The sequence below is a fragment of the Vipera ursinii genome (genome assembly GCF_947247035.1).
Source record: "Vipera ursinii genome assembly, chromosome: 1".
NCBI classification, from domain to species: Eukaryota; Metazoa; Chordata; class Lepidosauria; order Squamata; family Viperidae; genus Vipera; species Vipera ursinii.
This window is the reverse complement of record NC_139512.1, coordinates 193,232,815-193,257,767: the sequence shown is the minus strand read 5'-3', so window position 1 is coordinate 193,257,767 and position 24,953 is coordinate 193,232,815. Positions and strand designations below refer to the sequence as shown.

Below are 24,953 nucleotides of genomic sequence, written 5' to 3'. Positions count from 1 at the left end.
TTGGCAGGCCCCCCTCTGTAGTTGCGTTGCAGCCTGAGCTTTTCGAACCGCCGCTGTACCGCATCGATGTCCATGGAGACGTCGTCATCTTCGGGACCGCTGAACCCGCCGTCCTCCTGGTGCACGGACCCACTGGGCCCGCTGTCAGGTGTACGTCGGTTGTCACCGTGGCAGTCCTCGTATGCAATGACTTCCCTCACCACATCGGTCATTGTCATTTCTGGCTTGGCGATCAGCTTCTTCCTCAGCCGTTCGTGTTTGAGCCCTATGACGATCTGGTCCCGGATTCGGTCTTCTAAGTCCGGGAACCGACACCGTCGTGCGGCGTGTCTGACCCGGGTTATGAAGTCATTTGCTGGCTCGTCAGGAAGCTGTAGTTTTCGGGCGAAATTTACTCTCCAGAAGAGTTCTGACTTGATGGGCATGAAGTATTTGCTCAGCCCCTCGGTAAGATCGGCGTAGGAGATAGTGGCGATCGGTTCAGGAGTGAAGATTCCCACAGCGGCATCATAGACAGCGGGCCCGCTGATCCAGAGGAGGGCGGCTGCCTTGGCCCGGTTGTCCGTAATCTTCTTTACCACCAGGTATCCTTCTACCTGGCCCAGGTGAGATTCCCAGCCTTCTGGGTGGCGGGTATTGAACTCTCGAATGTGGCCATGGTTCGTCATGCTGTCTGTAAACTGTGGGTGCAGCTGCTTGCGTTGAATGGAAGTTCGGCTTCCGAGTGACTTCAGCGAGTGACTAGCTCGGGCTAAGGGGAAAAATCTCTTCTCCCCTTAGGTAGTGACTTCAGCTTAGGCAAGCAGGCATCCCACCTTCGTCGCCAGTGCTTTAGCTAAGAAGCAGGCGAGACAGCGAGTTAAACGGCTTAACTTTTTATTCCGAACCAGGCAAACAACAGAAGAACATGGCATCTATTTATACTGGCAGCTGTCAACAGTTTAGCCAATCAGGGGTGAGCCAGTTCCCGCGCCGTTCGTTTCCGCCAATCGGAGCCGGCAGGTTTTGACAGCTCGGAGCTGTCAGCGGTAGCGCGTGTCGAGCTGTCAGTCGGTTGGCGCCTGCGTAGTTCTGTCCGGCAGCTTTTGACAGCTGTCAAAAGCTGCCGCGGCTTTTACCTCAGCCCTGTTAAATCTCTATTATAACACAATGTGTGAATATATAACAATAATAAGTAAATAGACAACACAACATATCTAAAGCAAATCAACTAATACTGAAAAGAGCATTTCAGCTAAGTTATTAGAATAACAATGACGTTTATACCTGGTGCCACAAGTATTGCAAGCTAAGTCTGCCCACAGCCTAGAATTTGATCCTGACAGGGCTCAAGATTGACTTAGCCTTCCATCCTTCTGAGGTTGGTAAAATGAGGGCCCAGATTGTTGGGGGCAATATGCTGATTCTGTAAACTACTTAGAGAGCTCTTGCTATTATTTTCCAAGTGAAATAAATTGCTATTTCAAGATCAGCTAAAGATATGTCTCTTGAGACTAATTTCACAAGCTTAAGGTACCTTGGAGGGATTTTTAGCACAGCCCCTTCCCATGCCAACATTATTACAGTTTCTAGGAATGCCTGAAATGAAAGATTCATCCAAGAAGGGACAAATCTTATAATTTCTCTCCAGCAGCAGAGTAAGATGATATTCTATTATAAAATAAGGCTGCCTGACAAGTTAAGTGAACTAAGGCCGAAGAAGTGAGCTAAAATAAGCATATATGATGTCCAAAAAGCTAAACATGTATCAGCTAAATAGAATATAATGAGTGGAAGGGCCCTTTATAATAACAATCCTTACTTTAGCACTGCTTTGGAATAAAAGGCATTTTACACTCATCATGTTATCCTTATAACAATCTTGTTATACTAATTCTGTTGATCCTGTTTTAAATTGCTGCAGGGCCAACCAACCCTTCTATTAGGCACATAGAGATAGCTGAGTTGGACAAATGATTCTAGATGTCATGAAAAGGAAGCACATTGTTTATCATTTACTATAATATGTATATATATATTTCTGCTAAAGAAAGATACTTGTGGGAGTTTCTCATAAGTGCCAAAATTAATTATTCAGTTAAAGATATTATATACTGTGACTTGAGAAGAAGGTCACAATTTGTTATTTTACCTCAGGCAGTAAAATGTCTTGGCCTGGCCCTGAATTTCTTCAGAATAAATATTCTTACCCTTATTTCACATATTCTGTAAATGTTGGATATATTTGCGAGGCTACTGATTTCATCTAAATATTTTGATTTAACATAAGAGAAGCACATTGATCCAGTGTCCCTTCCCCTGCCTCCAACACAGCCACCACTCATCACTCAGGCAACTCAGCAATCATAACTGTTCCTTCTATTTTATAGAGTTTAAAAGGAAATAAAGATTGCAATCTAAAATTTCAACTGGAAAAATGCAATAAATCAGCACTATTCAAACACAATTTCTTCATAAAATTAGCATTATATTAAAAAAAACTATTAGGAGTCTAGACCTTATAGCATAAGAACTCTGCATACCAAGATACTTTGGTTCTGCAAAGTATTTGCAACCAACATTAACTTAGATCAACTTTCACCAGATTGTTCTTAACTATTACAGCTGCAAAACTCTTGTTGCACTATGTTGTTTGTAGGTTTGAGACTCTGGGCTCACAGAGAGAATTTTGAGCCAAATTTTGCTTAGCTTATGCTAGTCAATTGGAGATGGGAGAGAACATAAGCCAATAAGTGATCACTTTCTCTACCTCAAATTTGCCATTCATTAATCTTACTGCTCCTTCTCCAAGTGCTTTGATCATTCCTTAATTAGATTCTCTCCTACCTTCATTATAAAAAAAGGCAATACATTTCCAATATCTCCCTCCAAATACAGTATAATCCATTCATTTTTCAGCATTTCTTTGAATTTTTTTTCATTATCTTAATTGGCATTTTTGCAACTTTTCAGAGAAAGAGAGTATTTTCTAACAATAAACAAATACACAGAAATGTTCAAATGGTGCAAGGTGAGCTCTGTGAGTAGTGGAAGGGAGGTGTGCTTCTCTGCACTCTGCAAAGTAACTTTTGTGTACGTCAAAGAAATAAACCTGTAAAGATTTCTGGGCTTCTCCACAATTGATCAAAACTCGGCTAAATGCAAGGAAACAGCAAAGTATCCCTCCAATTAGAGAAAACTCATCCAAAGAAATTGGATACACTCACTTAAATTCTCCATCACTGAAGGCAAGGTAAAAGAAAAAGGATCTCATTTTCTTAGGCTAACAAGAAAAAAGACTTTTTATTGGGGGACGTTTGTGAAGAGCCAACAATAAGATTCAGCTTGTACCATACACTGATGGAGTAAAGAGTTGCTCCAGACCTGGGATATTGTGCAGAAGTACTATTCCTCAAAATACAAGCATTAAAGAATGTATCTATACCACATACTAGAATACTGACACTTAATCTTTATTCATTGTAAAAATAGTCCAGAGTGAAAATGACATGCTATCAACTTTCTGAATTGTCACAGATTAATTCACTTTGGTGGATTAACCAAAGATAATGTATTTGCAGAAACCTTCCCTACCATTTTATTCTCAAATTGCTCTGAAGAAGCCTCCATGTAATTCCACCTCTTTAAAATAAACTGGATTTCTGCCAAAACTACAAATTGGTGCTCATTCCAGCAAAATTTGGCATTGGAAATGAAGATGAGCATCTGTAAAGAACTGAGGGGTTAAAAGGACTTGAGGGAGAGATGTTTGTTCTGACAGTTTTCAAGACTATGGTCCCACCATGATCTAAAATATCTTGGAAGCAAAATAATTACTACAGTTTATTCATGAGTAATTAACAAATATGGTAGCACTATAGGGTGGGGGAAAAATAATCTATCAACAATAGATAGATAGATAGATAGATAGATAGATAGATAGATAGATAGATAGATAGATAGATAGATAGATAGAGATAGATAGATAGATGATAGATAGATAGATAGATAGATAGATAGATAGATAGATAGATAGATAGATAGATAGATAGATAGATATAGATATAATTTCTAACAAAAGAAAGGTTAATTATAAATTAAATTTATAATTATGTTTTTACCAAAAGGTCTACAGCCAGAAATATTCCCAAATACTAAAAAATGGTTGTTCAGTATAATTCCACAATTATTTAATTCATTTTCTAAATTATCGACTGCTCAATGATTGGGAGAACAACTTCTCTATAGCAAAAAACTGTTTATATCAACAATACCCAGAATGTGAAATATTAACATGAGGCCTAAAAATTGACAAAAACAAGTTTCTGTGGTTATACAATGAATACTATAACACACATTACAACTGTAGTAGTGTAGTGAATGCATAATAGTAATAGTGGTAAGCTTATATCACATCAACAACTCTTTTCAGTAATAACCTTGATAATCAGGGTTTTTTTCTGTTTCTTAGCATGAATGAGCAATCAAAAACTATAAAAGATATAGAGAGAAATTAAAGTAAGAAAGAAAAAGAAAAAAATGGTAGAGTGTGGTACCCAAAGGGGAAAAAATGAACATAACTTTACATTTAGTATTTCTGGCATACTTATTGTACTTAATAAACTGTGATCAGATTCAAGTAAATTTATCTTTCACTATAGATTTTTTCAAACCTTTGGTATCCTTTCAGTTTTGTAAGACAGAGACAGTTTCTACAGTTTTAAGAATCAATGCAATCCAGTAAAAGATGCATTTTAATTTTCCAATGTTTGTAATAACAAACACAGCATCAAATAGTATAAACTAGCTCAATTTCATATGTAGCCCCCATTTATCTTCAAGATCAATTTTTGATGAGTTGCTCATCTAAAAGGATTTTTAACCCACCAAGAGTTTCAAGAAGATTTATTTATTTATTTATTTATTTATTTATTTATTTATTTATTTATTTATTTATTTAATTTAATTTTATTTTATTAAACTTATATACCACCCTTCTCCCGTAGGACTCAGGGTGGTTCACATGTTTTTTTAAAACAGTCCAACAAATTACATAAATTAAAACAATTAAAATGATTAAACTAACCTTGAAACTAAAAACCCCAATAACAATTAAAATACAATTAAAACCCCAGTTAATATTCTCAGTCCAGGCCCGAAAGCTTGAAGAGCCAGGTCTTCAGGTCCCGGTGGAATGAGCGGAGGTCAGGGGCAGTCCTAAGCTCTACAGGCAGCTGGTTCCAAAGGGCCGGCGCACCCACAGAGAAGGCCCTCCCCCTGGGTATTGTCCGCCGGCAATCTTTTACCGGCGGTACCCTGAGAAGAACCTCCCTGTGGGAGCACACAGGACGAAGGGAGCTTGATGCTGGCAGCAGGTGTTCCCTCAAATATCCCGGACCCAAGCCATTTAGGGCTTTATAGGTCATCACCAGCACCTTGAATCTCACCCGGAGGGCAACCGGAAGCCAATGCAGCTCGCGGAGTAGAGGTGTTACATGGGAGTATCGGGAAACCCCCATCACAACCCATGTGGCTGCATTCTGCACCAGCTGAAGCCTCCGAGTGGTCCTCAAGGGCAGCCCCATGTAAAGAGCGTTGCAGTAGTCCAATCGGGAGGTCACAAGCGCATGAGTGACTGTGCGCAGGGCATCTCGGTCCAGGTAGGGCCGCAACTGGCGCACCAGGCAAACCTGGGCAAAGGCCCCCCTGTTCACGGCTCCTATATGGTCTTCAAAACTGAGCCGCAAATCCAGGAGGATGCCCAAGTTGCGAGCCCTATCAACGGGGGGTAACACCTCACCCCCCATCATTAAAGATGGAATGGACTGGTTAGTCCGAGATGCCGGTATGCACAGCCACTCATTCTTGGCTGGATTGAGATGAAGCCTGTTTCTCCCCATCCAGACTCGGACCACCTCCAGGCAACGAGACATCACGATGAGGGCATCACTGGGTTGGTTCGGGGTGGAGAAAAAAGTTGGGTATCATCAGCGTACTGATGATACCCCACCCCGAAACCACGAATGATCTCACCCAGCGGCTTCATATAGATGTTGAACAGGAGGGGAGAGAGAACCGACCCCTGAGGAACTCCACAAACGAGAGGCCTCGGGGCAGACCTCTGCCCTCCCGTCAACACCGATTGCAAGCAGCCCAGGAGATAGGAGGAGAACCACTGCAAGACAGTGCCTCCCACTCCCAACCCCCTGAGACGCCGCAATAGGATGCCATGGTCAATGGTATCAAAAGCCACTGAGAGATCTAATAGAACTAGGACAGAGGAGCAACCCCTGTCCCGAGCCTGCCAGAGATCATTCACCAGTGTGACCAATGCCGTCTCCGTGCTGTACCCGGGCCTGAAACCCGATTGGGACGGGTCCAGATAATCAGTTTCCTCCAGGAACAGAGGAATCTGGTGCGCCACCACACTCTCAACAACGTTCGCCAGAAAGCGAAGGTTGGAGACAGGACGATAGCTGTTTAAAATTGCTGGGTCCAGGGCAGGCTTCTTGAGAAGGGGCCTCACCACCGCCTCCTTCAAAGCGGTGGGGAAGACACCCTCACTCAAAGAGGAAGATATTACTGCCTGGAACCAGCTTCGTGTCTCCTCCCAAGCCGCATAAATTAGCCAAGAGGGACATGGGTACAATAAACAGGGGGTGGAACTCAGCCTCCCCATAATCCTGTCCACATCATCAGGGGAAACAGGATCGAACTCAGTCCAGATAATATGCTCAAGACAGTCCGATTCCTCCATATCAGACTCTGCCCAGTTAGAGTCCAAACCGGCCCGGATCTGAGCCATTTTGTCCGTCAGTTGATGACTAAACTCCTCGGCCCGCCCCTGCAAGGGCTCCTCTCTCACCTCCTGATTAAGATTCACCTAGTTGAAATTTCAAATCATCTTCAAGACACCCTGTTGTGCTTAGAATATATGATTCAGATTCTGTGACAAGTTTTGTTTATTATTAAATGAAGATATAGAGCATTCTACACATGTTTTTAATAATGTTTTTAATCAGTGTGGAAGCTGGAAAAGTATAGGCCTCTAGCACACATTGATCTGCTAAAATGTATTGGGCATGATACAGATCTACTGTATATTGCCACAAATAGTTAAATTGTACAAGTACACAAAACAATGAACCATTAAAATCAGGAGATACATGAAGAAGCACAGAAGATTCAACTCAAAAGTGCAATGTAGCAGCATTTACTTACTCTCCATGATTTGAGTTCTCAAGGATGATGAACTGATTAATGACTAGAAAGAAAGGAATGGAGGGCATAGAACAGATGGAATATGAATAAACTGTGATCAGTAGACAGAGTAATATCAAGGTATCAAGCTTCATGAGTAAACTTTACCTTTAAGTCCCCATGCCATTTTGAAAATTCAACTCTCTGGCATGTCATCCATTACTGACTTCCCAGTAACAAAACAGGATAGATTTACTGTATGTGCAATAATGCAACATCATTTATGCTGATGCTATTCACTAAAACCCACATGGGTCAAAACTGTGCAAGTTCTTTCAGAGACCCAAGCAGTCAGGATCAATTTTGACAGAAAGGACAAAACTATGGACAAGGCCACTGAACTAGTTTTCTCTTTGGAAACTTGCCAGGAGAGGTGTTTTTTTAGGGAATACATATGAACAGTGCCAGAGACATTGATAAATTTCCCTTCTAAACAATCAATAAAAAAACCTTCCATCCTGTTCAGGCTTCTATTGTGGACGCAAGGGCCATAATTACATTGTCAAAAATTCAAGTTACCCTAGCTGACTGAGAGCCCCTTTAACAGTGACGTTGATTGGCATGCAGTTTATGGGTGTTGTGCTCTGACTGGCAGGGGAGGCGGGCGAAGCCAAAGGCAACTGTGAAAATTCTCAATCTACTCTGACCACCCGAGTGCCAAACTGCCACTCCAGAGAGAATTCTGGGAAAATCCAGAGTCATATTAACATATCAAACAGAGAAGCTGACACGTTGTTATTAAACAATCAGATTCAGCCATCACTATGGAACTGTTCCTGCAAAATTTACTATTTGAAAGGGAAATAAGTGGGAATTATACTCCATTCTGTCTACTCAGAGACAGCTAAAAATGATTCAAAAGCTTGTTTGTTTAATGATTTCAGTGTGTGCTTAGCTACAACTAAGAAATACAAAAAAATGTCAAACACTTCAGTTTGTTTTATTCTATAAGCCAAGTTGATCCTAAATTGGCACCCGAATGTGTTTGGGTTTGATGTAAGAAGCATGAAGGCACAAAATAAGCGTTCTCTATTTCAAGAGTATGTGTGTGGTGGGGAGGAGGGTCCACTATGTTCACACTAAATGGCAGCTTATATCCTTTGACTGAAATGTAATTGTACTCATGCAGTGGAATTGAGCTCAGACTGGATATAACTCTACAGCAAGCCCAAGCTTTGCGGCATCATTGCCAAAGTATTGAAGCCAAGAAACATTTCCATTAATGTCTCAGGGCCACACTGCTCTCTGTTCTTCAGCTTCCTAACTTAGCTGTTTTGATTTCCCACTTTCTAGCCTCAGCGGCAGACATTGCAACCAATGGATAGAACTATTCGGAAAACAAAGTATATCTGCTTTTTTTTTAAGTAAGACAGCACAGGAAAATATGTTCATTATGCAAACAACTCAATTTTAGACAAATGCTTGTCTCTCTCTCTACCAAGGATTTCTGTCTAAGAAAGCACTGTCTATAAAAGGGGGGAGGGGGAATGAACAAAAACAGACCCAGGTGGAACTAGGGTCAAATACTGCAATCTACCCCATAAAAGAAACGTTCTCTTTGACTGTTCCAGACCAGCCAAAGCTATAAATTCATGGCTGAGGAAGGGCTGTCAGGAAGAAGTTAGAAAACCCACCTTATTTCTGTCCCATTCCTATGCCCCTCCCTTGCTGCTTGGTATTAGGGCTAGACAACTCATTGTTGGGACTGGATTAGAGATTTGGACCTGAGCATTTCATAGAGACATAGTAGAAGGGAAAAATAGGAAAGTAAGAAGTTGTTCATTCTCTCCTTTTGAAATACCAGGCATATAGTGCAAGAAGAAAAATGTCAGTTTCACATTATACAATCCCCAGTACTAAAGACCAACCAAGAGTGCTTATTATAAATCATATAGTGTTTGAAGAAGCCAGTTCCTTTTTATTCCAATTAGCATGCGACCTTCACCTAACATCAAAACATTCTGTGTATCCTGGAATTTAAAATTCACAATTCTTGCTAGCGAACAAGAATATCCAGGACAGACATAGGCAGCTTTGTTCTCTCAAGAACCTGCACGGTTTACAGGGTAAGAGTCAAACAACCACTTTTCTTTTTGCCATCCTCCTATCTCTCTTATTATTTATTTAGATATTAAATTTCTATGCCACTCATCTCACTAATACAGCAACTCTGGGCAGCTTACAGTATAATAAGTTTAAAAGTGCTAAACACAATTAAAACTAGAATAAAAAGATTAAAAGTTAAGAACCAAGATGATGGGCAGTCGGTGTGTGTGGGTGTGTGTGTGTGAGAATCTTCTCTATCCTGTTAGCCACACCCACTGTAGCAGGGCCCTATTGGGAGCCCAGGCCAAGCAGCAGAGCCAAGTTTTTAGCTCTTCTGGAAGGCCAAGAGTGTGGGTATGGATCTCATCCTCTGATGGAAAAATATTTCAGAGGGCAGGGGCCACAGCAGCTCTTCTCCTGGACCCTGCCAGCTGAAATTCTTTGGCTAATAGGATCTGAAGTAGGCCCTTTCCACTGAAATGAGTGGGGCAGGTTAGTCCCATCGGGATAAAGTGGTTCCTCATACAGTATATTCTCACTCACTGTATAATAGGTCTTTAACTCTCTCTCTCTCTCTCTCTCTCTCTCTCTCTCTCTCTCTCTCTCTCTCTCTCTCTCTCTCTCTCTCTCTCTCAGCAAACTACAGCAGAGAACTCAACTAATTTATTGTGGTGGCTCTGAATACCTAGCCCACAGCCATAATGTCACTCCATGTGTGTCTTTGCTTTTCCAAATAGCCCTCAACTGTCTATGCCTGAATAGGCTTTGTGGTTGTTGTTGCTGCTGCTGTTGTTCAGGTGAGAAAGTCTGGGTGAAACATAGTCTACTCTCAAGCCCTTGAGGGATGGCAGATTTAAGAAACAAGAATCTCTTGGATTTCTAGTAAGATTTTATTATTGGTACATTAATGTAGCAGAAAAGGGACGTGGTGGCTCAGTGGGTTAGGATGCTGAGCCTGTCAATCGGAAGGGCGGCAGTTTGGCGGGTCGAATCCTGAGTGCCGCGTAACAGAGTGAGCGCCTGTTACTCGTCCCAGCTTCTGCCAACCTAGCAGTTCGGAAGCACGTAAAAATGCAAGTAGAAAAATAGGGACCACTCCGGTGGGAAGGTAACAGCGTTCCGTGCGCCTTTGGCATCTAGTCATGCCGGCCACATGACCACGGAGACGTCCTCGGACAAGCGCTGGCTCTTCGGCTTTGGAACGGAGATGAGCACCGGCCCCTAGAGTCGGAAACGACTAGCACATATGTGCGGGGGAACCTTTACCTTTACCTTTAATGTAGCAGAATCTTGAGAACTTAGCAAAATAATCCCAAACAACTTGTATATAATATAATTAAGGTAGGCTTACTCTGAGTCACTTTGTAGCTCTTCACCCCTCCCCTGGGCTCAAAAATGTCTTTTAAAGGCTCCATTTCTTCCCTCAACTGCCCTCCTCTCTTATATACCTAAGATCTGTTAGGCCTTCTCTCACACCCACTTATTATTTTTGCTTTTTCTTAAACACTGCTTTTCTGTGGCTCCATTTTTGCCCCATATCTGTCCTTATTTGGAATTTACCTTGTGAATTCACTAACAGAAAGAGGCATCACAACCACAGAAATATGTAAGTAACAGCTAATGTAGCATTAGTTGAACAAACTGATTTTACCCAAAAATTAACCATAAGTTCAGGAATGCTGGATTCAGGGTGTTTTTGTCTGATGTTACTTGGGAGAGTAAGCAATCCAAATCGTCTGCCATTTGAACACAAACATTCCCTCCAAGATTAAATAAATCCTAAATAAACATATTTTTTTTTAAAAAAAATGTTCACTCCATGCTAATCTTGGTTGTCTAGAACTGGCAACACTTTTTAAAAAAAAGTAAAAGCAAACAGTGGCAGAAAAATAAAATGACAAGATTCCTTGACAGATCCCTGTTTTCTCTCTTGTCCTATACTCAAAGCTACTATTGCTATGGATGGTTCCATCCGGTCAAATTTTCATTATTAACTTGGAATGTTAGCACTTTTATTAATACACTGGATTCAAATCCACTACAAAGTATGTTTCCAATATACTTCATGGTTGGTTAGACAGAACAGCAGCAGGGAGTTACAAAAGGAAATCTGTACCCATACTGTAAGGTTGCTGCTCTAAATAAGGAAAAGAGCAAGATTCTGCATATGTTTCTGACAACAGGTTATAGTACAGCTCAGATGGAGCATAGGCTGATGGCCAGAATGGCCAAGAGGAGATGTGGAAGATACAACTGATATTGTAAACCTAAATGGAGGTTGACGGACCCATTTCTGAAATTGTGCCACAGTTTCATGTCAACTATACATTGAAACTTGGCAACAAAATTTCTGGGATTTTGTTTCTACTGCAGCATCTTTCAGCAGTCTCCTTTTCGCTTAATCATGACAGTTTAACTTGATGGACCTTGAATTTCAGCAATATCTGGAGGGCCACTTGTTTCTTGCTCTGCTCTGGGCCTTTTAGGCTTAAACACTCCTTTGTGCAACTGGATTCTTGATTTTCTTACTAACAGGCCCCAGTATGTGCAAGCTGGAACAAATATTTCTAACACCATTTTCTTGAGCACAGGTTCTCCTCAGGGCTGCGTCCTAAGTCCGCTGCTGTTCACCCTGTTGACCCATGACTGTTGTGCTAGGTTTGCCACAAAATATATTGTGAAGTTTGCAGATGATACAACACTAGTAGGCCTTATTCATGATGACAATGAGGGTGCTTACCATAAGAAGGTTGAGGGTTTGGTGAACTGGTGTAAGGAAAACAGCCTACTTTTAAATACTGGAAAAACCAAAGAGATCATTGTCGATTTCAGAAAAGGCAGGCACAGCCACACTCCTCTGTGCATTAATGATTCACCTGTGGAGATGGTTACCAGCATCAAATTCCTGGGTGTGCAGTTAACAAGTAGGCTGGCTTGGTCGCTCAACAGCGAGACACTGGTGAAGCAGGCACAGCAGCACCTGTGTTTTCTGTGTCGCATGAGAAAAGCTCATCTTCCTTCCTCTATCCCAGACATGTCAAACACAAGGCCTGGGGCCGGATCCGGCCCCCAAAGTGGTTTCATGTTGCCCTCAAAGCTATCCTGGAAACAGTGAGGGAATGGCCCCCACTGCCTTGTCCCTGGCCCAGAGACCTTCCTTCTGCCAGAGACCCTCAGATCTCTCACACTCCTGCCCAGGCCCCCATAGGCACTCTTGATGCAAACGATGTAGAGCTGGCCACACCCAACCAGTAGGCCATAAGCACTGTAGCCACGCCCACCCAGTAGGCCACGCCCACCCTGGCCATACCCACCCGGCCCCCTGAAGGCAACCGCAATGCTGATGCGGCCCTCAATGAAATTGAGTTTGACACCCCTGCTCTATCCTTATCACTTTCTACAAGGGGATGATCATCCTGTCATATAGCATCACAGTCTGGTTTGGCAACATCACTGCTTCAAACAGGAAGGTGGTGCAGAGACCCTAACCCTAACCCTAAAGCTTCCTCCTTCTGTTATGTATTCAAGATGGACAGTGATTAATAGTTATATGTTACTTATATGTAAGGGTGTAGGTCTATACATACGTTGTATATAGTATGTTTAAATGCGTGTTAAGTATGCATACACTTTGAGAGCAAGCAACTAAATTTCATTTTTAATGTGTGCTGTTGTGCCCACAGTACAAAAATATGACAATAAAGGTTATCTATCTATCTATCTATCTATCTATCTATCTATCTATCTATCTATCTATCTATCTATCTAAAACTTAGCAGTATGAATTGTGAAAGTTAAGCACTTCTAAATATCTCATTATTTTTCCATTAAACCTGACCCATATTCACCACAACTATGAAGATTATCAAAAGGCATATTGGTTTGATAGCAAAATCGTTTCTATATAACTCACCATGCATGGAAAGGGTACCATTTCTCACAGCCAGAAATTTCACTCCATATGGGAAAAACCCTTCGGAGTAGGTGCTTCCATGGAGATGGATACGGGCCATGTCACAAAATGGCTTCCTGGGAGACCCAATCTGAAGTTCTCCTCCGTCGGACACAAGGATAGAATGAGCGTGAAGTTCTAGGGGTCCAGGGCCAATAAATGCCAGCTTGCCACCTAAAGTGAGCGACAATAACAGTAACTGTAAACAGTTATAAGATGCAACATCATTCACAGTGAAGAAAGCAGAGCTGGTTTCCTAAAACTGGAGAACATGTTCTCAATGTAACATTAGAAGAAGAAAAAATGTTAGTAAGAAAATAGCAAAATGTTCTGATTCTCATTTTTCTCTCTCTTTGACTTTAGCTTACTTTCTCCTTCTAATATAAGATCATATGATCAAAGAATTGATAATTTGGAGTTAAAAATAATTTTATTCATTACTTTAAACTTTAAGGCATTGTCTCCTGTATTGTATTTACCCAAGCTTCAGAAATTTCACAGCACCTACGTTTTAAATTTGAACTCCTATAGGTAATCCATATACACCAAGTCTTTCAGGTTTCCCTGAGCATCCCTGATTTGATCCTTTTTGTGATTTACTTCTCTGAAAAAGTAATTCATTTTTACTCTTTTTCTATTCTTTGGCCTCGTAGTTGTTTTCCCTGACATGACATGATAGTCTGACAAATAGAGATGACTTTCTCTGTTCCAGTTTCTGCTCCAACTCTGTTTTCTATTTTGTTGGGTTCTGAATCGCAGTGGCAATCTATATTCGGGGAAACCAACATGTTAAATAAGGTATTTCCCCTTTCAGAAAGTTAATGATTGTTTTCCTATCATTTGCAAGCACACAAAAATATTTTTGTTTGCTTAAGAACATAAGATCCATGCTGAGTAAATTGATCCACAATGAGAATTAAGCAAACTTTCCCTAAATTGGTGTCTCCAAGTAGCACTTCTCTGTGTCAGTGTCACACTCCAGTGGAAAGATCTTCAAATTTCTTCCTAGCCATACTTGTGAACACACATTTTTTTTAACACGTACTTAGGGATGGAAGACCTCTGACAACAGCTGACACAGGCAATGTCAATGCATGTGATAAAGTACAATCATAAATATTCTTTTCAAGTGATATTAAAAATCTAATTTCTTCTTTCCCCAGTGGGCACTTATTTTTTTCTCACTGTCATTTTTGAAAAATCCAGACATTACTGAAGAGGAAGCTAAAGCCTGAGTGATAAAGATACCCGTAAAGTAAGACAGAAAGAATTGCTATGATAGGTAAAGATTACATTCCAGTCTGTTAAGCTAATTGTAACATTTTTCAGAGTTTACAGGCATTTCCATCTAAACAGGTAAATGACATACAATGTGTCTCAACTGCCAGCCTTCAGAACTCATCCCTTTCTGCACTTTATTAATTTATAATAAATATGCAGCTTTTACCCTACAAGGATAAACATACATACATGCCACCTGCTTTCTTGTTTTCATAGCGCTTGATCTGTTTCCCATGAGCAGAAAATAATAAATGCTGATTAATCAAAGTATTTGGCTCCAACCTTTCTTACTGTTTGTTATGGCTACCCAAAAAAGCAAGGAATATCCTACATAGCCGTCGGGTAATCTTGAAAAATAAAAATGAACTCTACTTACAGTAATTATGATGGTCTTCCAACCAAACTAAATATATAATTTAAACTTCAAGTATGCCACTTTGGTACAGTAAGAAGAGACATATTTTCCATCATTTTTCTTCTTTCAAGGAAGGAGATTAAAAGAAACATTCTCTAGAACTTCCCAGAAGATATCAAACATAGGTGTCATCTCTAGTAACAGAGAAGATTTACCTTGGATTGTAACAGCATTTGATTATTTGATGGTAGGGGAATAGACCAAGATGAATTTTCTGCTGCCTAGAATCCATGCAGCATCAATGAAGCACTACCAGGAAATGTATTATTATCCCTGGAAAGGCAGAGGTAATGGGACAGGGCTTTTAATTCTCCCTCCTTCCATTTAATCTTTGTTTCATGTCATTTTGGCATCACCGACAAAGCCCATATTAATGCTGCTCATAATAGCCACAAAATATACACAAAATATATTAACAGGCAACCACAATGCCCTTTTGGTTCTACTGAAAGTTTAGCCAAATTAGTCTTTCTTTAACAAGAAGGGGGGTGAAACCACTTTTAGAAATTTGCTTTTAAAAATCCATTGTATAGTGCAAGATGAAGAAATGAGGCAGTGTCTGTCTAAGCCGGAATGTAGTCCAAGAAAAGGTTCTTCTGCATTAAATGCTTTTAGAAGATCTATGGATCTTAAGAGTAAGGACTTCCATCAGATATCCATAGAAATAGTACCCAAATACAAACAGTTTGGAATAATTGAAAAGAGGTAGGAATTGAAAGAGAAGCCTAACAATATAGTTTAGACAACTGAACTTCCTGTGAAATATTCAGCATGTCATTCCTATCCATTCTTATTTATAGGATTTTATAAATCTAGTTATGGGGAATTTCAGAGAAAGTAAAAACAATCAAGGATCCACCAAGACGACTCCCAGAAACACTGACAAAGCAAGCCACTGGAATACGAAATGAGAGCAAACCCCCCCCCCATTCCCTTCTCTCACTGATGATGTTACTTAGTTTGGCAATGAAACATCTACAAGAAAGCAGCAGACAGACCCCCAAGTAAAAAGAACACGATGAACATTTGTCTGCCAAGCTGACTATGAAAGCATCACACATTTCTCACTAGTAATACCAACATACCACCAGCCAGTCTAACATCATACACTTGTTGAAGGCAGTCCCTAGAAAGTCTTGCATTACAATCAGTCAAAAAAAAAATCAATCACACATTCATAATGCAATAACAGTATCAATTCCAGTTCCCAAATCATCAAGGCATTTAAATGGGTGCTGCATTTTTAACATGCAAGTGTTCTCTCATTAGGATTAATGAAACTCAATGTGTGCTTAAAGTCAAGCAGCGTATGAAAGCACTTTTCTGGATCAAAGCCTTCTTCCCACTCAGAGTTGCATAGAGGCAGCTGCTTCAGCATTCTCAGTCAGAAATAAACTCCCCAAACTGATGCCGATGCTGCTTGGCCATCTGCATGTATGCCCATCTGTTCTGATGGCATGTGCTCTCCTGCAAGCTGCTTGGACCTTTCCCTGAGAGGGCCAGTGCCAAGCAATGGTGATTTAATCAGAAGCTTGAATACGGCATCTTTATTTGGAGTAAAATGGCTCCACGTGAACCAAACGGAAGCCGCATTGTCTTTACTGCACTTCGTCAGTTGCGGCTAGGCTTGCCAAAGAGAGCAAATGCCAGAGTGGAAGAGAGGTCATGACCATTGCATAGAAGGCATTTATGGATGGCAGGATCAGCAGCAATGGTAACAGCTGCTCTGGAAACCTATTTTTACCTGTGTGGACTTTTCTTTACAGGCTTCAGTGAGACAGAAAGTCGAATAAGACCAAACACCATGGCGGTTGATCACTTCCTTGATTAATGGAGCTACTAGATCTACTCGCATTTTGAAGTGGAAGCGTGGGGACTTAAAGTGACAAAAAGACAATGGAGCAAATGGAAGCCACAGTCACAAGCGCTAGGTCCACTTTGTGACCATCACACATTCTGCATTTGGAAGCATGCCATGGCCATTTAAAAAGTGATAGTAATATCTCAACAAAATCCAATCTTGAAAGCGTTCAGCTTTTCAGATCAAAGTTTACATGAGCATTTTTATAGTTTATAGGACTTTTTTTTTCATGCCGGGTATCCTGAAAAATATAAATATAATATAGCTATATATAATAATATTGATATAGTTTGTCAACTAAAGAGAGGAAGGAAGAGTTCTGTCCAGAACAGCAGTTTATTTCCAAGCAGCAGCAGATGAAGACAAAAGAGCTCATTTCAATGATAATTTTCCAGTTTCATTTATTAAAATATCCCTATCTAAAATAAAAGAGAGGGAAGCAACTTACATGCACAAAGTCCTGCCAAATTCTGGCCTATCACAGTTTCTCCATGATGAGCTAAGGCATCAGTGGTAGTAAGATAGCAGTTTTTTCTACATGCATTTCTCTATGTATTATACAATGTTTTGATCTGCTGTGGTGTTATTATCTGCCACTTTTTTCAAAAAAAAAAGGTAGGCTAAAAGGTTTTATTATTCTTTCAAGCTCAAGTGAAACCCTTCTGAGGCAATGAACAGCACTGCTTTTCCATAAAAGTAAATGAACTAGCAAGACACTGTGTAGCCTTTCTGCTAGGTTAGAGTCGGCCTGCCTGTAGCACAGCTTCCATTCTCATGGATTGACACCCCACTTTTGTTTATAAAAGTTAAATCTCTCAGTATGGGGCAAGGGTGGATGTTGTGACTTCAGCAATGCCCCATTTGGTGCACAGCCTGCTACTTGACACACTGCCAGTGGCGAGGCTCATTTTGAACTGCATTATGATAATGTTTTATAGGACAATTTGTGAGCTAGCTCAGATTGTGGCTCATTTGAATATCTCTGGCCCAGTTGCCAGTACATCTTCCTTTGTCTCCTCTCCCCTTCCCTGCATCTCCACCATCACTACTCCCAGCTCCCTTTGTTATTTGTTTAGATAATAACTATTGCCAAGTGGGAGGTACTACAGCCATATTTTAAGTAGAAGCAGGTTAGATGAAAAGTCCAACATCGTAATTTAAAGCAATCTTGAATACCTTTGCTTCTAAAGGAAGCTCCATTGTAAGTTTGCTAATATAGTTGCTTCAGAATACAATACGGGTGTCTCCATTATGGAATTAAAAAGAGCATATGAAGTAGATTCTTTAATTTATTCAGCCTGAAACTAAGACTGTTTCAGGAATGTTACTATTCCTGTATTCCTAAGGTCTTTTTGTGTTCAAAAGGCTATTTTTAATGAGTTGATAAGGCAAGCTTTCCTGAGTTCACATGGCTATATCATCCAAATAATACCGTCTGAAAAATGTGTTTTACATATTTTTCAGAAAGCCAATAAAAAATATTATCTCTCTCATGAGCCGTTATGCATTCCTAAAGTTAACAGTGCAAAGTACTTAGAGATTTCCTCCATTATACAAAAATCTTATCAAGGTACACTTGGAAATTCTTAACGAAAGGAGGCACAAGCCCCACTGCAATGTATTAATGTATTTTAATGTTTTACTGATATAGCAATTATTATCCAGATAATGTTACTAATGTGCCTAAGAAGATATCAGCAGACACTAGCTAGTCCTCTTGAAATGCAGGAACAATTTTCAAATACAGAAATACAGAAAAGGGGATTTGCTGCTGTTAAATGAGTTTAATAAAACAACAGAGCAGGGTTGAATATTAAAAGGTTATTTGTAAAAACAAAGCAGTCAGATAATGGGTGTTGGCAGCAATACATAGCCTACAATGTGGAATGATCTTACACTGGATTTCCTACACAAAGCAGAAAAACACTCTTCATGATCTGCAAGGTCCTCTCCAGTTTTATGGATTCTACTGTATTCAGCACATTGGCTTAAACTGGAACATAAATTAGTTTAAGTTTACAAGTTCACAAACTAGAAAGTGTTGTCCTTCCTTCTTCCAGCTCATTCCATCTTTCCTCCTACACCAGGAGGGGACAGCAAGACTCTAGTGTGGCTTTTGGAGATCTGAGGAAGGAGAAATATCAGAATTTCTCTTTTACTTCCCTTCTATTTATCTTAGGATCCAAAAACCTGGTAGTTTGATATGATAAAAGTCAGAGCAGTCATCACAATGCATCAGCAACATTGTCAGTAATCAGTTCCATGGGAAGTGAGCACCTGTCCAGCCTAGAGGAGTTCAAATCACCAGGACCAGATGGATTACACCCCAAGGTTCTCAAGGAACTGGCAGACGTGATCTCAGAACCACTGAACTATGTTTTTCAAAGATCCTGGAGCACTGGGGAACAACAGAGGACTGGAAGAGAGCTGATGTAGTTCCCATCTTCAAAAAAGGGGGGAAAAATAGATCCAGGAAACTACAGACCTATCAGCCTGACCTCAATACCTGGGAAAATTCTAGAAAAGATAACCAAACAACAAATCAGCGAACACCCTGATGCAAACAAAGTCATCACTAAAAGTCAACATGGGTTTGTCAAAAACAGATCATGCCAGACAAATCTTATTGCATTCTTTGACCAAGTGACAAAATTAGTGGACCAGAGGAATGCTGTAGATATAATTTACTTGGACTTCAGTAAGGCATTTGATAAAGTAGATCACAACCTACTACTTGATAAGATAGAAAAATGTGGATTAGATAGCATCTCCACCAGATGGATTCGTAGCTGGCTGAAAGGCCATATTCTGCATGTGGTCCTCAATGGAACTGCATCTACATGGAAGGAAGTGTGTAGTGGGGTGCCCCAGGGCTCTGTTCTGGGCCCAGTGCTCTTCAACATCTTCATCAACGATTTGGATGAGGGGATAGATGGGGAACTCATCAAATTTGCAGACGACACCAAGCTGGCAGGAATAGCCAATAGTCCAGAAGATAGGCTTAAAATACAGGAGGATCTGGACAGACTCGAACACTGGACGCTATCTAACAAAATGAAATTCAATGGTGAAAAAAGTAAGGTTCTACATTTAAGCAGGAAAAATCAAATGCACAGGTATAGCATAGGTGGTACCTTGCTCAATAGTAGTAACTGTGAGAGGGATCTCAGAGTCCTAGTAGACAATCACTTCAATATGAGCCAGCAATGTGCTGCAGCTGCCAAAAAAGCCAACACAGTGCTAGGCTGCATTAACAGAGGGATAGAATCAAGATCACGTGAAGTACTAATACCACTTTACAATGCCTTGGTAAGGCCACACCTAGAATACTGCATCCAATTTTGGTCACCACAATGTAAAAAAGATGTTGAGAATCTAGAGAGAGTACAGAGAAGAGCAACAAAGGTGATTGGGGGACTGGAGGCTAAAACATATAGGGAACGGTTGCTGGAATTGGGTATGTGTAGTTTAACGAAGAGAAGGGTGAGGGATGACATGATAGCAGTGTTCCAATATCTCAGGGTCTGCCACAAAGAAGAGGGAGTCAAGCTATTCTCCAAAGCACCTGAAAGCAGGACAAGAAGCAACGGATGGAAACTAGTCAAGGAGAGAAGCAACCTAGAACTAAGGAGAAACTTCCTGACAGTTAGAACAATTAACCAGTGGAACAACCTGCCTCCAGAAGGTGTGAATGCTCCAACACTGGAAGGTTTTAAGAAGAGACTGGACAGCCATTTGCCTGAAATGGTATAGGGTTTCCTGCCTGAGCAGGGCGTTGGACTAGATAACCTCCAAGGTCCCTTCCAAATTATTATTATTATTATTATTATTATTATTATTATTATTATTATTATTGTTGTTGTTGTTGTTGTTGTTGTTGTTGTTGTTGTTGTTGTTGTTGTACAATAATGTTATTGTTATTACTATAGCAGTAATAATACATCTTTGTATGTAATAAGAAAGTATTGAATAATTCCAAGAAGGCAGGATACTTTTTTCCTACTTTTGGTACTGCTGAATTTGTTACTTTGCCTGTGGCTGGATGTGAGTGTATACAGACAGGTAGGAATGGCAAATAAATATAATTTAGTAAAGTTTAGCAAGAAAGCATTTTCCCAGTGCTTCATATATTTAGTATGTATTAGTGTTCTCCTTCAGGTTTCTCTTAACAATGAAATTCCTTCACCTGAAAAAAAGATTGATTAAAAAAAAGTCAAACCTTTGACATGAAGCATATTAAGAATGCTTGTGTTAGTATCCAATAGTAAAATATGTCCTCTTTCTACTATGACATTATCGCCATCTTGTGGTGGATGTCCATTTAACCAGGTCACGTTTTTTGACCATCGTCCACAAAATTGAATTTGAAGGGTGTTCTAAAATGAAACAGAAATCAAATCCATTAGCAACACAAATTTTGTGGTGAAAAAAATAACACATGGACAGATCATGTAATCCTTAAATTACACGTCTGCTTGGATTTGAGTACCTCATTTTGTTTTTTTTAGCTTATGAATCAACTTGTGGCAAAATATGACCTTATGTTCGTCAAATTCAATAACATCCAACTGAACAAACAAATCAGGAGCAACCTCAAAGGCAATTTACAAGAATGAAGTCTAAACACAAACAAGGATGTAAATGGTTTAAATGGAGATGAAATAATTTCCAATAAACAATCTTAAAAAATTTCTGGTCAACCAAATATATAACAATTTACTGGGTGTGAGAAAATTTTAAAAATGACTAGCTTGGGATGGGTGGCTAACCAAACTGAATAATAAATAAAAATCAACCAAATAGGAACTAGGAAGACTTTTCTAAGGAAGGCGCTCCATAGTTGCATAAATACAGCTAAAAGAAACTGCTATCAAATAGCCACCCATCCAGTCATGGCATTGGAACAGGACCTCCAGTGGAGATCTCCAAGCACAGACAAAATTATGAGGACAGGCACATGTCCATCATTTCTAGTATTAATGTAGTATCTGCAGATTTCCATTATAGAGGCATCGACCTTCTTAACATCACACCATTTAAAATCCTATTAAAATGGGAAAAGCCAGAAAGCACAACTGAAGAAAAATCGAGCTTCACACAGGTAGCATCACAAATGCCAACACAATTTTATTTGGTGGGAAAGATGAAACTAAGAATGAAAAGAAAACTAAGCAGGGGAAAGAAAGATGCACATGTGCATGCAGCATGCTTGCATATTACAGAAGGTAGATAGGGAGGAAGTCTAAAACTTCATCGGTCTGTTATATATTTCATCCATAGCCTGAGGGAAACTCTGCAGTGCTTTGGATTCAAAGCCATGCAATCCCAGGGAAAGATCTGGTTGCTTGGAAGCAGACAAGTGCAGTTGTTTGTGCCTCCATGTGCTCTGTAACATCTTTTTAAGAAATATCCCCCCCAAAACATTACTACTTTGAGGGCTAATCTACCTTGTCTTTTCCTACTTTTGGTTGGCCACAAGAAACTGAAACAGAGAAATGAAACAACTTGGGTAGAGAATGGAAAGATTTTCTTCCTGAAGACAGAAAGTTTCATGGTTATAATACTACCCTGAGAATATCTGTGTGTCAGTCAAGAGTACCCGAAGAAAGCGGCTGTGTTGACTAAGGGCTTGTGTAAATGCAGAGAAAAAGAAGAGAACTCTGACCATGACTGACTTAACAGACTTTTGAACACAAAGATGTAGCAAGACTTTACTGTAAAACAGGGGCGTCAAACTCAATTTCATTGAGGGCCGCATCACCATTGCGGTTGCCCTCAGGGGGCTGGGTGGGTATGGCCAGTGTGGGCATGGCCTACTGGGTGGGCATGGCTAGAGTGCATATGGCCTACTGGGTGGGTGTGGCCAGCTCTACATCGTTTGCATCAAGGGTGCCCATGGGGGCCTGGGCAGGAGTGGGACAGATCTGAGGGTCTCTGGCAGAAGGAGGGTCTCTGGGTCAGGGCCAAGGCAGTGGGGGCCGTTCCCTCACTGTTTCCAGGATGGCTTCGCGGGCCACATGAAACCACTTCGCGGGCCGGATCTGGCCCCCGGGCCTTGTGTTTGACATGTCTGCTGTAAAAGGACAAGCAGAGCTGTTAAGAAGATTTGGTAGGAGGGGGAGACTATGAGAAAGAGACTCAGAATAACTCTGCCTAAATTAGTCTAGATATACATTGTACAGGATAATTTGTTACAAAATTCTATTACCCTACCAGCAATAAAGGTCTTTCCAGAAATCCAACTGGTTTTTGTATTTTGCGCTTGCCAGCCTTGCAGAGTTTGACAGTTGACTCTTATATGTGAAAAGGAGAACATGATTGCAGACCTCTTAAGTGCCAAGAGATACTGGAAAACTCCCAAATATCTCTTTGTTGTTGACTTATATGTTCAGACAGATGGCTTATCCCTTTTCAAAGCTTTAGTCAGATGTGATTTCATGAAATTTTGAAATAACTTGAAAGAGATTTTTTCACTAAAAAAAATGACTGCTATACAGTGGACACAAACATTTTATAAGCTTTATCCTGTTAATGAAATATAACTTTGTAAAGGATGCTTATCACAAGAATGTGTGACATGAGATGCTACTTTAAGCAAAACTACATTACTGAGCAAGTTAAAAGGAGTCAACGTAACACCTGAGAATTTCATTTTAGATGTTGATCTAAGTCTATTATTTTTGCCTGAAAATGTTCATTTGGGTATTTCCAGTGAGGATTTGTAGCAAATAAAAAGGAGAGATAGCATTATGGTGGAGATGAGCAGCTAGAAGGTTCTGGCCAGCAAAGTCTCTCAAAGTCTCTCAAGCTTACAGCCTCATGTAGAGCATGCATTAAGGGCACTTGGTTTGCCCAAAGCTCCATTTACTAGTCCACTTTGGATTACAAATACTCTAAATGTTATAAAGATCTTTGAAGCAATAAAGCAACTAAATGACCTATGAATTTTTCTTTCGCCCAGAGCAAGATTAAAATAAAAACTAAAGAAATAACTGTAAGGACTTAAAAGCAACTAATAGGGAAAAAAAACTTACAACAGATTTGAAGTATAAAAGTTTAGAAGAGATTAAGTGAGCAGTTGAATTGGGAATATTGTTTATTATAAAGTATTTTTGAATTAATTAAATAAATAAGACATACCTCCGTGGGAATGAACTACTGTTTAAATTTTCTAAAAGAGATGATTGGCTGATTTTATTAAACAGAGATATGAATAAGTTATGCAGGATTGTGTGACTGTAGAACTATGGAATGCTAAATGGGACCACAGAGATAAGGGTACAAAGAAAGAAGGGGGAAAATGTCATAATTTACTTTTTATTTCCCCCTTTTTCATTATAAATTAAAAATAAGAATTAGGAATTGCAAAAGAATATTATAGCATCAATGACGAAGTCTGTCAAGAGAGATTTGGTGACACTTGAAGAAACAGAGGAAAGATTTGCAATATGGAAGAAAAGATGTATAAAAGTTTGAAAATTATATAATTAAAAAAGTGGAAAGATTAAATAAATTAAAGGGGAAGAAACTAGGAAATTTAGAAAATAAGGCAAATAATAAATAAATTTGGAAAAGATATAGATAACATGGCTCTGCTGGAATTAAGACAGGAAAAAATCTGCCCAGGTTTGAAGAAATCTGGTAAAAATATTAGGGAGTGTGTTGTTGAATCCTTACCAATTTTTGGAAATGAGATACAGCTGCAGACAAAGTATACATAATTAGTGTAAGATATACAAAGGTAAGAAGCATAGTAAGAATTTTATGCACTTTGTCAGGAAGAAGATAAGAGACCAAGTTCTAGAACAACGTTTTAATATTAAGTATTAATAATTCAGATGTAATTTTACTTTAAGAAATGCTTATCAGAATATTCCATAAGAGAAAGGAATTCACCTACTTGACTGTCAACTCAAAACAGAAAAAGATACCATTTCATTGGGATAAATTGGAATGACTGGTTTTAACTTAACTAGCAGGGATTTCAATTTAACTTAGTCCAAAATGTGAGAGATTTCCTTGAAAGACTTAAGGAAGAATTGGGAGAGATGGAAGGGGATCAAAAGAAAGGAGCTGCACGGGAAACAGAGGAAGAGACTGTGGAAGAAACTACCACAATGGGTGCTGCAGGTATAGACTTTTCTAAGTTTGCAACATAA

At 39.9% G+C, this 24,953-nt stretch overlaps 1 protein-coding gene and 1 long non-coding RNA gene across 2 annotated transcripts in view; both read right to left on the bottom strand.

Annotated features, from left to right (window-relative positions):
• LOC310632646 overlaps window positions 1-24,953 on the bottom strand; it is a 1,302,393-nt gene that overhangs the window by 209,806 nt on the left and 1,067,634 nt on the right. The gene's annotated exons all lie outside the window — the stretch shown is intronic.
• Window positions 1-24,953, bottom strand: part of PKHD1 (PKHD1 ciliary IPT domain containing fibrocystin/polyductin) — a gene marked incomplete at both ends in the record, with an annotated part of 193,424 nt that overhangs the window by 70,372 nt on the left and 98,099 nt on the right. Inside the window, 2 exons of the mRNA XM_083349752.1 lie at window positions 13,199-13,411; window positions 21,014-21,164. Of these exons, the coding sequence (XP_083205878.1) occupies window positions 13,199-13,411; window positions 21,014-21,164 (364 nt within the window). The remainder of the gene's footprint in view (window positions 1-13,198; window positions 13,412-21,013; window positions 21,165-24,953) is intronic.